Source organism: Bombus affinis, chromosome 7 (assembly GCF_024516045.1).
Source record: "Bombus affinis isolate iyBomAffi1 chromosome 7, iyBomAffi1.2, whole genome shotgun sequence".
Classification (NCBI taxonomy): Eukaryota; Metazoa; Arthropoda; class Insecta; order Hymenoptera; family Apidae; genus Bombus; species Bombus affinis.
The window spans coordinates 5,920,223-5,936,514 of NC_066350.1; the positions used below are offsets into that span (position 1 = coordinate 5,920,223).

General features: G+C 36.5%; 2 protein-coding genes across 25 annotated transcripts; both read right to left on the minus strand.

Moving 5' to 3' along the window:
* Positions 1–922: 922 nt before the first annotated feature.
* On the minus strand, positions 923–11,018 carry LOC126918750 (solute carrier family 41 member 1-like). Of its 21 annotated transcripts, none has more exons than XM_050727105.1 (9): positions 10,845–11,018; positions 10,366–10,675; positions 7,933–8,035; positions 6,946–7,086; positions 6,176–6,626; positions 5,886–6,065; positions 4,366–4,805; positions 4,014–4,234; positions 923–3,511 (listed from the first exon to the last, which is right to left on the minus strand). In XM_050727105.1, exons 4-9 carry the CDS (start codon positions 7,032–7,034, stop codon positions 3,171–3,173), a joined length of 1,722 nt encoding a protein of 573 aa, XP_050583062.1. In that variant the 5' UTR covers positions 7,035–7,086; positions 7,933–8,035; positions 10,366–10,675; positions 10,845–11,018; the 3' UTR covers positions 923–3,170. The 21 variants fall into 21 exon arrangements, with proteins under 21 accessions (XP_050583062.1, XP_050583061.1, XP_050583075.1 ...); XM_050727104.1 differs by adding an exon at positions 7,307–7,465 and having other exon boundaries at positions 6,946–7,207; positions 10,366–11,018; XM_050727118.1 differs by having other exon boundaries at positions 6,946–7,083; positions 10,571–11,018.
* Positions 11,019–11,582: 564 nt separating this feature from the next.
* LOC126918759 (solute carrier family 41 member 1-like) lies at positions 11,583–15,868 on the minus strand. 4 transcript variants are annotated; one of them, XM_050727140.1, is made up of 7 exons: positions 15,668–15,868; positions 13,830–14,259; positions 13,263–13,734; positions 13,008–13,155; positions 12,720–12,922; positions 12,509–12,657; positions 11,583–12,408 (listed from the first exon to the last, which is right to left on the minus strand). In XM_050727140.1, the coding sequence occupies exons 2-7, from the start codon at positions 14,220–14,222 to the stop codon at positions 12,223–12,225; spliced, it is 1,551 nt and encodes a 516-aa protein (XP_050583097.1). In that variant the 5' UTR covers positions 14,223–14,259; positions 15,668–15,868; the 3' UTR covers positions 11,583–12,222. The 4 variants fall into 4 exon arrangements, with proteins under 4 accessions (XP_050583097.1, XP_050583098.1, XP_050583096.1 ...); XM_050727141.1 differs by lacking the exon at positions 15,668–15,868 and adding an exon at positions 15,523–15,667; XM_050727139.1 differs by lacking the exon at positions 15,668–15,868 and adding an exon at positions 14,391–14,527.
* Between the last annotated feature and the right edge of the window lie 424 nt (positions 15,869–16,292).

The window sequence follows — 16,292 nt, forward strand, 5'->3', positions numbered from 1 at the left end:
AAAAGTAGTTGCAATCCGGAATCACATTTGGTTGCTTATCTGACAATGAGTAATTATTTCGAGAATTCAAGTGAAATAATAAGCGTTAGTAAGATATTGATACTTAACATAAACATACCATATATACATCGCTGACAACTCGATGTCATTATATGCATATTGAATTGTCTAAATGCATACTTTTTCGCACCTGTTTCGGTGCAGCATTGTTTCTATTTTTTTCAAAATCAGCTGCATTTACGATAATGGCGCATTCAAAAAATATGTGTATATCTAATTAATACAGTATCATCGAATCTAAAACCAAGTGACGGTTGTCTGGAATTACTCAGTCATTGAGCTTGACAATATATATTAAAGTCATATCGGTGAAGTATGTATTATTCTACATAATCACCTTCCAGATTAATGGTAATAATAATTTCGTAAGAAATTATAATCATGTCTTTTATTTACTACCTAAATCAAACCTAATCCAGACTCAGCCAAATCTTTAGAAGACATGTAAAATAATAAAAGACATAATGAGATACATAGTATCGAAAGTACTTTTGCGAACATTTTGAAGGCTGATGCCAAGCGGCGCCTGTATGTATAGACGATGTTACACAACATGTTGACCTTGACAACATATCGCAAGGTCATTGAAACCAGCTGGATCAGGGTAATGGGCTTTGTAAATAATTACGTTTTCATTGTACTTTAAAGTGGTACCTGCGTTGCATCTGTCTCTTTAGTTGTTTTCGAAATTATACACGATATAAACTTATTTTTGGAGATTAAGAAACTTGCAATAAAGTAACTTCGATGTTTTGTATGCGTTGAGGTTTTCAATTTCTTTTACTCTTCAATAGTGTCTTAATATTTTGATAAGTAGAATAGAAAGATTAGGATAGGTAAAAAAATAATTTAAACGATAATGTAAAGAAGCACATTAGATTGTTTTTTTTCATTTAATTTTATTATATAAAACTACTATCAATGTTTCATTCAAATGTGCGTTCAATCGCTTTGTACCAGCATGGCATCTCGGTTTTAATCTCACCATTAAAAAATGGTTAACGCTCCTCTTACTTGACTTGTTCGATCGAACTATGACATTTTAGAATGCGTATACTTTGACGAAGAACAGGTACCATGACGTGAATAAGCGAGCTCGTTTCGCCATTTACGTCTATAGTTCGTAGCAGCTCGCATGCGTTTTGCCGTCGTAAACCTACTTTCTTTTTAGTAGCACCGTATTAAAAAATAATTATCATCCTCAATTTTTCATCCTCTTGAAATTTACGTGTGTCCAAATTTAGTTTTGCCTCTCTCTTCTCTCTTTCTCTTCCTCGCTTTTCCTCTGTTCAAATTTTGTTTTCTTTTCGTTCGAGTGTTAGGAGAGACTCGAAGGAAAATATTTCATTATTCGTATCATTATTGTTGGCACGTATGTAAATATATACATCTGTTTAGGGAAAAAATTAAATTCACTTAAAAGATACTGGTTAAGCAATGAAGTATCTTCCTCCGAGTTTTCCTAGAACGAAACGTTTATCGTTCTCGTGAAATCTGTATCTATATTTGTAAAAGGAAGAGTTTTACTTTACACCTTTTGTTCGTGTTGGGTAAAAAATAGTCTATCTGCCTCCTTGAAACAAACATTATTGTCAAGATATATTTATAGCCTAATCTTTGGTGTGGTTTTCCTACTGGTTTTTACAATGTTTTTCAAATTTTAGGCATATGCTACGCTCGTGTACGCGTGTTAAGACAAAAAAGAGACAAAGTATATGTTTGTATCGTTTGCATTTCAACATGCGCGTGTATCTATCGGCGACACTCCTAAGGAAACCTCCTATGACGAAACCTGACTCGTTTCGAGGTACATATTCAATATAATCTGTGTACATAGTGAAAATACATTTTGCGGTGTCGATAATCGTCTAGCTTCGGTGGAAGACTCGCGAAATTATGGACTATAGCAGATGTGTAACTATCATAGCGAAATATGAACTTCTACAATGCCGCACTGCGACTGATTTTATTGAGTGATCGAGAATGCGCTAATAGTTATTACAAGGAGGGTCGCTCAGTGTCCCGCCCCCTTAACTTCGTTAACAAGTTATTCAAAGCGTTCAAAAATAGTTCGTGTGGACATTACTCGATATTTAAATTACCTACTTAATTCCCATCGTATACGAAGGCAACTATTTGAAGACACGTACACATTGTATCGATGTTACAAGTATTAGGTATGCGGATTTCATTCAGTTTGTAACATATGCGACTTAACGACTGATCAACTAAAAACAAAATTCAGTGTAGTATCCAAGCTGAAATAATATCTCGTATATTCTTTTTTCTTAAACTGTTTCATATCCGGATTCTGGGATGCCTTTTCCTTCCTTTACTTATCTCTGATCACAATCTTCGCGAAAACGCGGATTGCCCATCGGTCTAAAATTATTTATAGCTAAAGATTATCATAAGACCTCGTGTACATACATAGTCCAATTATGATAAACTTAATTTCTTCACGACTAGATGAATAAGGAAAATAATATCACGGAATCATTGTGGTACGGGACTAAGTAGTGAATCAAACCGAATCGAACTAAGTTGAATCGAGTCAACTGCATGAGAATTCGGTTTAATTCAAACGAAAATATTTCGGGCAACAAGGTATGCTCTATATTACTATACAATATATGTACCTCCGCAAAAGCACAGCCTTATTAGGCATTGGCCTTCATTCAGTTACATATACATTTTTTCGATGTATTGCTTTCTTTCGTGCAAAAAAAGTATTACCTTTCCACATGGCGTACTAACAAAGCGAGTAACTAACTTGTAATTTTCCTTATACAAGGAAAAATACATAGAATATGTAACGACGATAATAACCACGGAAACTATGGCGACGACGACGACGACGACGACGACGACGACGATAGCGACGGCGACGGCGACTATGACGATGACGATGACGATGACGATGATGATAACGTTGATGATGATAATGAAGATAACAGCGACGACGACGACGACGACGATGGTGATGCCGGTGACGAAGACGATGTCAATGATTTTTCGAGAGAGGATATTTTGTACGACGCATCGATAACTATCGTCGCCTCAAAGGAAATAATCGAAGAAATCTTTGCGATCTATTTAGAATGCAATTTTTATGGAGCGATCGTCTGATCAGAATCCTGATCTCCAACGAGATACAGGAATTGGAAAGCGATTGCCAATAAACTGATGCCTAATAGGTCCCCCATTGCCGTCAAGTATGGAATTGCTGAATTATCGGGATCGATTTTTCGCTTCCACATCCAATGTATCATTATGTAAGCAATGTACAGGAGAGCAGCAACCTGCAGCGTAGAGGCACACAAGTAAACAAAAACGAAGAGTGGCGTTAACGAGGTGTTGCCGTCCTTCATATAATTGATCAGGTAAATGAAGATGATGTGACCTGGTATAACCATTGCCATTAGGACTCTTGTTGTTCTCGCGTGCATACCTGAGAATCAAAGGAAGAGAAAGTAATTAATTCAACTTTAGGTTGATATTAAGTGGAGACAGATGCATATACACCGTCGACAATGAGCATTAGGACAAAACCATGCGTTACGTTTACTGGGAAATTTTACCATGTTTCGCTTTACTATTTTATTAAAGGTTGGTATTTTTCTTAAAATACTGTTACAAGAAATTCCTTGTACTTTTCCAAATCACGGAAACGTATCAAGGGTATAACTTAATTAATTATGAAACTAAAGGAACGATTCTTGTACGATTTGGAATAAATAACTAATTGCAAATTCCCAACATCTTGATTCGCATCACCATGGTTTCCGATTTGCCATACGATGACAATGAAATAACAGATTCATAATATAATAACAAGAAAATAAAAGCAGTAAATGGCAATCAATTTGTACTAAATATCGACAAGCATCTTGATACTCGTGGTCGTCGGTGTAAGTCTCGACTCGTGAGTTTCGTTAATATGGCTTAATTACCTTTGCCAAAAAAGTTAGCGATAGGTGTAATGAAGATAACAGGATGTGTGTGACCCGGTGGAATTAGAAGCGTTCCCAGTTCGGCTTGCTTATGAAGGGCCGTCGATATCCTGCTTGCTTGCACAGCTACCAAATTTCCACCGACACCGTTGATCACCGGTTGGAAAACGGTCAGGTTTTCGAATCGCGACACCATGAATTCGAGTATTAGACCACCGCAACTGCTTGGTCAACAACAGCGGTCGTTCGTGTTCACTTTAATAGTTAGTTCGTGCCTTCTTTTTCTGTTTACTTTCCTGAGTCGTTCTTGGCACTCGCAATAATTTTAACGAAACGGAATATCGGTACTCACCTGCTGATCAACATAGCGATCATTACAGGAGTCCATCCGAAGTAAAGGACATCGTTGGTGTACTTGTTTCTCTTGGCGATCCATACCCAGAGCGGCGTGACAAGGATGTAACAAGCGATCACCAGAGGCGCGACCCAATCTTGTTTATTTATCGATTCGTAGAGAATCGTGGATATCCAAGAGAGCAGGGCTAAGGAAGTGATGTCACCGAGACTGGCGGCGATCGGTGTCGCGACGTTGTCCGGATTTATGTGACAATGACGGGAAAAAACAATCACACCTGCGGTGATCAATCCAAGGACGAAGGATGCCAGAGAGGCGGTAACTAGGCTGCTTGCACATAATAGGTATGCATGATCCAACGAGATGGTACCGTTTCGGAATGCTCCCATTACGATCGCCACCACAGAGCCCAGAAATCCAACCACTATCGCCTGGCACTGCCAACACGAACTGATCTTCTTTACACAAATATCACGCCAAATGGCAGAAATAACGGCTGTATAAGATACATTACTGAAAAACTGTTGACCAGTGGAACGGAGACAAATAAAAGTGAAAATTACACGGGAAGAACAAGATGAATCCATTTTTATCAACTTTCTGAGCTTGATGTCGCTTGAAAAGGGGAATCTAGCAAATCTGGCAGCATCAAAATAGTTGATGAGTCTTGAAATTTTACAGAAAATCAATAAATATTCTTAAAATGTCTTAAAATGTATTTAGTTCGAAAACGAAAGCGAATTTGGAAACGAATCCGCTATAAAAACGTAACTTGTCATATTCTTCCCTTGTGGTCTTCAAATAGAGATGTATTGCGCGCATCTTATCCATTTTCTGCATGATTTTTCGATTAAATATTCAAAGGATATACCGTGACTTTTACAAACATAGCAACGTTTCAAAGTATCAAGATAAGTCCGATAAATGATTAGAGAACTGTACAGCGTAGATATTTTTAATGTTCTTCCAGCGAACTGCGAGTGTTCCGAAGATAAGGGATGTCCTGGTTAATAGATTAATAAAAAATGAATATTGCAAATTAAAACGTATGCATTTTGCGGTAAATGATCGTACGATCTGGTGGAAAAGCGCAAGTAACGTGACGTTTACACTTGAAGGTCGTTTACCGTTGACGCGTTGAACGTATAATCAAATAGAATTGTGGCGCCAATGATAAGGCACCTGCGAGTCGCACGTCTTGTCAGTTCAGGTATCTGACATGGGATAATTTTTGTGGCCAATATATCGTAAGATGTGTTGACAATTGCTAGAGTTTGTGGAAAAAGTCGTGGAATTAACGAGTACGAAAAAAAAAACGAGATAAAGAAGACGACAAGATGCAATAAAGTAACAGACGACGCGAATAGAAAAATCGACAATGATGTGGAACGATCGCAAAAAGCGATAGGTAAGTGGAAGAGAGAATAGAGATAAAGAGAAAGGGAGAGTGCACTTGAGACAATATTTGCGGATAAAAAACAAGGAAAGATTAAAAATAGAATGTGAATCCGACTCACTTGAATCAAGACGAGATTTCCGACGATCATGTGCCACTGTTCTTTCGGCGCGTCCATGTGTCCGAGATTTGCTTGAGTCGAAAGACGAGATGCGAGAGTCATTTCCAAATTTCCTTTCAAACCCAACAGTGCTGGTACCAGAATGATAAGTTCGCTCACTTTCTCAAACACGACCCAATGCTGTGGAAAGCAGAGACGTATAAAGAGGATGTTAGATCGGAAGCTGTATGGTATTAATCCGATTTTGATGGAAGAGATAGAGGAAGATGAGGGAAAAAATGTTTTCATACTTGAACCAAATCTAGGACTAATCCAGCTCCAACCATGCCAAGACCGGCAATAAGAAACGGTATAAAAACTTGAATAGTGATCGCTAGGTACGATTCGAGGGGTTCATCCCCGTTTACGCCGTAGATTTTACTCTCAGCGACGACGTCGGGGAGGCGGCCGCCATCGGTGGTTCCCTCGTCGAATATGGGTACCTCGACGCAATCTTCCTCGATGGATTTGTCGGTAGGATCGGTGGTAGTATTCACCCCGACAACGGTGTCCATCCATGCATTCGCATTCGTGCCCGTTCCCATAGCCGTCACCGCAACCATACTCGTGCCTGTGGCAGAAGTTGTGCCCATGATCGTGTTTCCGACTGTTGATTCTGAGATAGTGCGCGAACGAGCACGAACTGGCGTTACCCTGTGGGTAGTTTGCTTCTCGGAAAGCAAAGGTTCCTTACATTGATCACTGTCAACAGAAAGTTAATATAAAATGTATATATTCATAATATACATGTGTAAACGTTTGTAGTATATACATGTATCTATATCCGACGGTAGATAAACAGGTATTTTTACGAATGTGTAAACCGAATTCCAATCAAGAAATGTAATCGAGTCACAGATATGACAAAACGTACGTCTTAATTCCATCAGCGATATCTCGTTCAAGATCATGGTTGTCAACTAGTCAGTAATTTATTTATTATCGTGTACGCTTCGAGGATGCACTAGCTGCGTATCAGATTTAAGATTGAAAATGAAATAATGTTAATCGTTGAACGTACTTTTCAATTTTGGCTCCTGTAACATCGATATGGGCGTGTTTGTCGGGAGGTAGTCGTACCGGATGTTGATGCACCTGGTCCTCTATCATCTTCTACTGAGGACCCCGTGTGACTCGCTGCCACGGATATATAGCCATTCTCCTTTCAGAATGATAACGCTTGTCTAAATGTTCGCTCGTTGTAGTTGTATTTCAGGACAAGAATCGAGCAAATTACGTAACCAGCGAGGGACGATATCTCTAGTCTGATTCGCTCGGAACCACTGTAAGGCACGTCGAAAATTAAAACACATCGGCTTTTAGCGTCGTAAGCAAGTCAGATTTGGTGTTACGAATTCTGCAAACTGTTCTTTTGCTCGTACCAAACTATCGATGATTCGATCGGTGCATTCATTATATTCGACACGTTGTCTATTGCCACTCGTTACTTTCGATATCACTGTTTTCTCTTTTCTATCCATTTTCACTAATCTGCATCTCTCATAATTTTTCATCGTTTCATTTATCTTTGTCACAAGTCACTTTATAAAAAAAAGAAAAAATTAAACTTCGTTCTATCGAATCAACCTACATTTCGTTCGTGTTATATCACGTAAGAATATGATCGTCTTTAAAACGATTCTAATAGTTAAGTATATTATAATTTTTCGTGAAAAAAAGTCGAATATTATGGTTATTTAAAATCGTAAAATACTTCTATAATCGACGATCGCAATTTTTATTCGAACGTAGTTTCTTCGGATAAAAATTACGACAAAGATATCAAACGTTTGTTTTCTGGCTTGAAAAAGGTGTCAAAAGAGAAAGAAGAAAAAGAAAGAGAGAGAAGGTAGAACAACTTTAAAGTGTAGTTTGCGGATTATAAGATATCGATTAGCGTCCCTGCTGTTTACGTAACGAATACGTTTCGGCAAAGGAAGAAATATGAATTTTTGAAAGATGTTACATAAATATCATGCTTGCATGTGCATCGATACTTTGACCATACCTGTACCTCTGTAAGGGAATCCTCGATGGTGTATCGAATCGTGGCCAGATTCATAGACTCGAAAAATCTGATTTTTAATGTTCTCAAAACTGTTGTATCGATTCTGATAAAAAAGAAAATCAACCGTCGTCACGCATCTGGTGGTGTAAGGCTGGTGGCCTGGTGCGAGGCCGTTTCACGCTATGGTTACATCGCGACTGATCTCGATCATGCATCACGTTTGTCTCCTTTAAACTCACTTAGGACTTTTACCGGGAACATACGGTAAACGGAGCAAGCGCGAATTTATCGATCGTCAGCCGATGTAAACCTTGATTGTTCGTCTACCTTACCGTCTGTTATTCCTCGCCTATCTACCTGTCTGCTTTTCTGCTTTCCTGCTTGTCTGCCTAGCTGCCTGCCTACCTGCCTGCCTTCCTATCCGTCTGCTTGCTTGCATATCTCTCTTACTTTTCTGCCTTACTCTTTATCTATTTTAACGTTTATCTGTTATTCTAATTGTTCGTTCACGCAATAAAATATCCATTCGCATATGTGGTTGATTATAGAATTATATTTCTTTCGCTCGACGAGGTTACTTTTTTAAACTTTTTTATCGGTTAAACCCTCTCTTTGCCTCTTTCTTTCTCTCTCACCACCTTCCTCCCTTTTACCATCGCGTTATTTTGCTCGATCGACCTTCGCGCAAAGAATCGATACCTTAATCCGTTTCAGATGTAATCTCCTATCGAGATTCGATTTTCTATCATATAATCGATCAATCGACAGACGTTTAATCACGATATTGTCTATACCGGGGACAGAATTTATTTGAATTTAGAATTGAACGTAGGTGCTTGTCTTGTTTGACGAAACGCTGAATTTTACAATTTTTCTCGGTAAAAATCACGAACTCGATATTAATTTATCACACTTTGAAAGCTCTAAATTTTAGGTATTAATCGGTTCGCTGTATACATTACTAGATCGCCTATATTGAAACTTATTCATTCCGCGTTTATCATTTCAACGTAAGTTTCCACGACTGTATTATACGATTTAAGTCAGGTTCTATCATCACAATGTTTATTTACTATTTAATTGGATATCCTCTATGTGTACGTATTATTATATCTTTATCGCACTATGTATTCTTATCTATTTCCTAAAAGACTGGTTATGTAAGATCTCTTACAATTAGTCGTCCATAAATCGAGCGATTTGCTATGACATTGAGTTTCAACTCTCGACTATGTCGTGGTGCCACGATAATCTACGTCTCCCGTATTTTATTAACCCGATGTACTTTCTTTACTCACTAATTAAATCGACTTACGTATTTTGCCTGCGAATTCTACTTTTTTTTTTCTGTCGATGAGTTCATTCGATTTTAATACAGTAACTCGGTTTAAACACGTTTTGAATACAAACAATGTTGACGTCGCAATTGATCTCAAACACGTGGTATAGAGAACTAATTGCTGCAAGCATAAAATTACCGTTGCATCTACAAAATGTGCGATCTTCGAAGGAAAAATTGTAGAATTTTGACATCGTTATGTATCCCACTTAGATATATAATAATTAATAGATATTAAAAATAATTAAAATAGTGTCGGTATATCTTTCAATAGATAAAGTTTGAAACAAATTGATACAAATAACGTAAAAGAGATTGAAACGTATCGAGTAAAGTTTTAATAAGAATCAAAGATAGAATAATTACGATTTATGGCACGAATATGCAAATGAGTAAATTTGTAATGCAATGGAAAAATAGAGTGGAAAGAATGAAGGTACAGAAAAAGGAAAAGAGAGAAGAACGACGAGGGTGACTACTATTATCGTAATTGCGATACGTTATGATATCACGTGTACTTATAAGTGCGATATATCATTTTCGATCGTTCTACAGCCACACGACATATTTCTTCAAATGTAAGTATATACTTGTTAAATCAATATCCATTAACCACAACGTTGTAATATTAATCGTAGAAGTATATCTGCAGATGAATGAAATAATAGAAATTGTCAATAAAAAGTGCTGTTCGTCTCATCATGTTATAAAGTCGGAAGGACATCGGGTAATCAGAAGTATCTTAATTATAAAAATGAAATGATCGTATGCGGTCGGAAATCGAATATGTCCTGCAACATTCATGCATCGGGATTTGCAAACATTGCCGTTTAACGTTAACGGCGCGCGAGTACGAAGCACTTCCGTAACATATTCACAAATTGATAAATTACTCCACGTGTTTAAGTTCGACCATGAGGAGCAATAACTTAACATACGTTTTGATACTTGGTTCCCGTGACCCGTGAAGCGTGCATTCAATCGCATCTCTTTCGTTTATCATGGAAGGCCAAGAATTTCGTTCCTTCGTCCCTATAGTGCCCTCGTATCTCATGACAAAGGGGGTATAGTAGTTGTGTCGTAATTATACTTACACACGGTTGTATCGCGAGACGGAACGGTAGTAAACAGCAAGGAAATACGTAAGAAGAAAATAGATCACGAAACAAAGATTCACGTTAAAACGTGTTTTACAATCTTCACACACCGTCAAATTGCTTTTTTCTTTCTATTCCAATTAAAACTTAACGTGTTATGAAAATCAATGACTGATATATAATTTTCTACTTTGATAGTTACTTTCGTTCTGTATTTTATTTTGTCTTCTTTCTTTCTTTCTTTCTTTTTCGTAGTTGACGATGAGTAAACGAAGAATGAAGGACAGAGTACGAAAGACGTATGTATCTACAACGTACGAATAGGGGACGATAAAATGCAAACGAAAAAGAATAACACGGATCCGAGACAAAAGTATAATCGACTGAGCGGATTTTTATTTCTTCCGTTGCCCTTTCGTTATTACGTATTTAGTAGAGAAAGAGATCCAAAAGAAATATAGAAACGGATATTCGACCGATAACAATCGACTCAAGGTTCGCGACACTCTCTCCCTTTCTTCTTGAGAACTAGAAGCTACCGCGGCGGATGTAGGGAGGTCAGTACGAGAACAGTTTTAGAAAACGACTTAATCAAGCAACGCGATAGATAAAATCTAAAAGGCTCCGCCGAGAACGAGGCGATAGTTGGCACTGACAGATCTAACTATTTCATTGACGGAGACAGGCTGATGTGCTTCTCAACCACAGCTTGGTCGTTTCGTTTGTACGTTGTGCGTGTGCGAATCGTTGACTAATGTTGATGTGCACGTGCACGCATCATGATGTATATTCGTTGAACGCACACGCTCAGATGCTGCCTCGCTTATGCGATTACGCTTACAAACCTTTAAGCCCTATTCGTAACTCGATCGTACAATATCGTACGAAAGAAAGACATCACTGTTACGGTCCAAGTAGAATTGCGCTTAACTCGAACCATATTACAATTTGGCCTATCTGCGGCTGCACTTATAGCGTTCTTACCCCCGTGTATATCTTATCGCGAAGCTTCTATCTACTCATACTTCTCTTCTACTTTACCTCGCTTTTTTTTTCCTTCTACGTTTCCTCTTAATCCATTCCCCCTTTAACGTTCATTCTGATTCTGGATTACATGCTTTAATTTTAGAAGCAATTATAATACCGTACGTAATAAAAATAGAACAGGAGGAAACCTGGAAATTGATGAGAAATAGTAAAGGTACAACGACGTATATATTTTAGTCGAATTTATTTCGACTAGTAAGTACAATATTTGGTACAAAATAGTTGAGCATGTTACGTTATATACGATATGCTGGACGTGCTCACTTTAAAAATGGCAATTGAAATGAACGCTGTGTTCGTCAAATGTTATTAACGTTTGTACATACGTGTCTGCATGATGGTATAGAGAAATACAAACGATAAGTATGTATCTTTATACATTAATAACATACATGTAAAAATACGTAAATATTGATTTTTAAGAATCGAACAATTCGATCACATATCGTGTAAACTTCACGAACGTATTGCCTATGAGATGACTGATTTTGAAACAATCCCAAGATTTGCTCCAAGATCAGATAATTTTCCTCCGCCCATAACATTCATTACTTTTTACATTTGCATCAAAATCGAGAAAAAGTACTGTGCAACGAAAAATGGCAAAGAAGAAAATAAGCTATAAGAAAATAATAAAGAAAACAAAAAATAAAAGAAATAATAATATGGCTTGTTACAGAATACAATATATAAAGATAGGAATCGCATGAAGTATTTCAAACTCAATTAAACATCACACAAAATCATCAATGTTCTCTTTTCTATATACATTCGGTATTTCACGCGAGCTGTGAATATAAAATCCAATCAGTCTCCAACATCAGAATCTCCATCTCCAATGGCATATAGTAGGTGAAACGCGATTCCTAGTAGTGCTGTTCCTATCAAATCACCTGCTGCAGTTAGATATGGTATTGCAGAACTATCTGGGTCCATTCCTCGTATCCACATCCATACAACCATCAATTGTGTGATGTATAACAATAATACTACCTAACGTTCAAACGAAAATACGAATGCAATGATCTAATTGTTCAATGAGTTTTTTTATTGATTATATAATATAAACGCTGATAAAAAATTGGCTGTATACCTGTACTAAAGCAGCAGTTAGATAAACAATGAGAAATATAGGTGTAAAGGAAGTATGACCAGCTTGGAGGTAACTAATGGTATAGCTAAATATCAAATGACCAGGTATTACCATTGTTAACAGAACTCTAGCAGTCCTTGCGTGTCCGCCTGTAATACATTCCCATTGTACCATATGGAAGACATCTTAAGTTTAGTTATAATTGACGTACCTTTGGTACAGAAAACGTAGAACGGATTGAAACGAACGACGGGTTTCTCTTGATTATTAAATCGGCAATCCTTATGCAAAGACGTCGATATTCTACTAGCCTGAACAGCAGCTAGATTACCACCAACGCCGTTTATTACTAATTGAAATACTGCTATACCTTTGTAATTGGATACCGTATAATCTAGTATCAAACCACCCATACTAAAATTAATAGAAACATTGCTGTTAAGCGACCAATATTGATTTAAAATTGCACGCATTTCCAAAATGAAGAATATGTAAATACCTGCTAATTAACATTGCACATATCACAGGTGCCCAGCCGTAATCTAATATTTCCTTGGTAAATGGATTTTTAGCTGCGATATAATACCAAAGTGGTGTAACAATGACATGAAATATTATTAACACGGGTGCTATCCATTGTGCATATTCTGAAATAATGTTGCAAATGTTTGGTTAGTGGAAAGCTATTCTACTTTTAAACAAATGTATACACTTTTGTGTTTACATATACATGTATACAAATATACATATTTACCTGTTGCTTTGAATAGAAGAGATGCTATTCCTGAAAGAAGCATCAAAGTGGTTAAATCACCAAGGGAAGCTGCAATTGGTGTAGCTATATTATCTGGATCGATGTTTATCTGCTTGGATAATAATATAACTGCGACCATCACCAAGCTCAACAAAAAGCTTGCTATGGATGCAGTAACTAAGGCACTGGCGCATAACAAAAGCGCGTGGTAAATATCAAACTGTGCTTCTGGAATCCAACCAAGTATGATAGCAGCTAAAGAAGCCAATAAGCCTACTACGGTTGCTTGACATTGTATTAAAGCAAGATTTCCAACGATCAAAGTCCATTGCTGTTTCTTTGTATCCATGTGTCCAAGATTTGCATGAGTTGAAAATCGTGAAGCTAATGTCATTTCCAAGTTTCCTTTCAAGCCAAGCAATGCTGGCACCAATATATATACTTCGGATACTGTTTGATATACAGGCCAATGCTACAGGGAAGAAGGAAATCAACCGACGTGTGCATTTAAACATTTTCTCAATGTTTTTATATTGCGCTCCTATCAAATTCGGTACTCGTACGTACCTGCACAACATCCAGTAACATACTGGCAGCCACCATACCGAAACCAGCTAACAGAAAAGGCACAAACATTTGTATAGATATAGACCAAACATTCTCATCTCTGAATTGCCTAAATTGGGTGTCTCGTGTAACTGATTTTTTCGCATCATCGTTAATACATTGATGATCAATTGGCGATGGTATAAGTCGCTGTGTATGTTCTCCATCGCTTTCCGTTTCTTCATCAGTTTTAATTTCCACTTCCATGGTAATATCGGAAATATTCGATCGAAGTGATTCATCACTATCTAGTCCCACCATTCTGTTTACGCGAAATTTCTTTTCTGATTTTCTCTGTCGTATGTCTGATAAATTACTTGCGTACACCTTCATTCCTACATTAGCATGGCTCATTCTTGACAAATCGCTTTCCAAGCAGTACTATCGAAAACTGTAACGAAAAAGATGATTGCTGCTATTCTTTTGAACTCTGACAAAGATTGCGAATTTGCATCTTAATCAGAAGAATGTGAGTGTAATTGTTGTAACTGATGTGTAATTAACGAGCATTACTATTATTACTATTATTGTTATCATTATTGTTATTATTATTATCATCATCTACAGCATCAACGTCCTCATCCGCCTGTTCTTCATCATCGTCATTGCATTTATCATTGTCATTATCATTATCATCATCATCATCGTCATCATCACCATCATCGTCATCATCGTCGTCATCATCATCATTATCGTCATCATCATCGTCATCGTCAATGTCATCATGATCATCATCACTGTCATCGTTTTCGTCATTACTACCACCATCGCTATTATCATCATTAGCATTATTGCATTGCTCGAGAGTTTCCATCTTTGATATATTTTCTCCTTTCACCATATAATTAATAATAATTACAATGCTGTACAGTAAAAGAAAGATCTCTTTTCATTGCACATAGGACAGCTTATCTTTTTATTCTTGCTGTACAAAACTGTCAAACGAAAATTAGCATCGTATAAGAAAAAGCATGCATTCTGTACAGAAAAAAATTATTTATTGTGTGTTCATTTTGAAAGTACATAATATTTCCATATCTTACGCATCGGATGACATTAGGCGTGAATTGACTAATTCTTAATGATCGATATCGATATTTGTATCCATTATCCATTTGGGATGAAGTCAAACGCATTGCTTTTTACCTGTTTTGTAATCGATTGTTTCGTAATCATGATCAAATGGAAAATTCGATGAAAACAATTTATAACGGAGAAACGAGAAAAAGAGAGACAATGAAACACAATTTCATAGTCGTCAAGTTAATAATAGGATCAAAGTAATTGGCAAATGTGATACGACTAAAATTATGAAAGTCAAAAAATGAACGACAGTGAAATTAATAGAATTCGTATATTCGTATATTTAATAGATATCTACCGATATAAAATTTTAGAAATAATAATATCTAGAGTAAATGGAGGTTCGTTATTTAAAAGATTGTCAAAAAATAGAAAATGGTTATAGCTTGAAATAAAAGTGTAATTGTTTATATCAATAATCTATCATGAAAAACGATATTATTATATTGTACAAAAAATTTGATCGAAATAGGGATGCTGCTACAGGTTAAAATGCCATGTTTATGTGTAAAAAAGGTGTTTCCATTGTAATTGCATAATTACATAGCTTAATATTTTTGATTTTACGTACGAGATATTTAACATTGATACAGATATTCTGGCTGTTAGTAGTATTTTTATAAATAATCTTTTGGCAATAAAACAAGAAAATACTGTATTGCCAAATTGATGATGTTTCAACGTGGAAAACATAACCTCGATGCCGTATAACCTACCTTGAACGTATAATACGGCTCCATATTCGTTCGTCGTTGAACCACGTGGAGGCGTTCTCAGTTACCAGCGAAAAAGTATGAACAGCTGTAATACGAAACATTAGTAATCTAGTTATTGAACCGTGAATGATGTATACACTCTTTCATGGTACATATGTACGTGTTGTATAATATTCACGCAATGTAATATGTATATCGAAGAGTTCAAATTTGACGAGTTTAAAGTTGTAATTTCGAACTATTGAGTTAAAGATATACCAAAGATACGCGAGATCATATAGATAAAAAACAGACAATTAGATAATAAATGGTTGATGATAAACGATATAACCGATTTTATTGTTTGTATAGAAACGTAACAAGAGAAGAAATTTACTTTACCGATACGTTTCAGTTTGTAAAAATGATAAAAAGCAAAACTAATCTGAGAACGAATTTTCTGAATGTTATGAAAATCTATAAAATAGGACTAGTATTTTATATTGCAAAGTTAACGAACGTGGCAGTTGTCATGTACTCTTCCATACATGAAATTGTTTCTTTCGTTAAATATAAGAAATTAAATTTACATAAAACAAACAGGAGAACAGGAATATGCTGAACATATTTTTAGAATGCAAAAAGT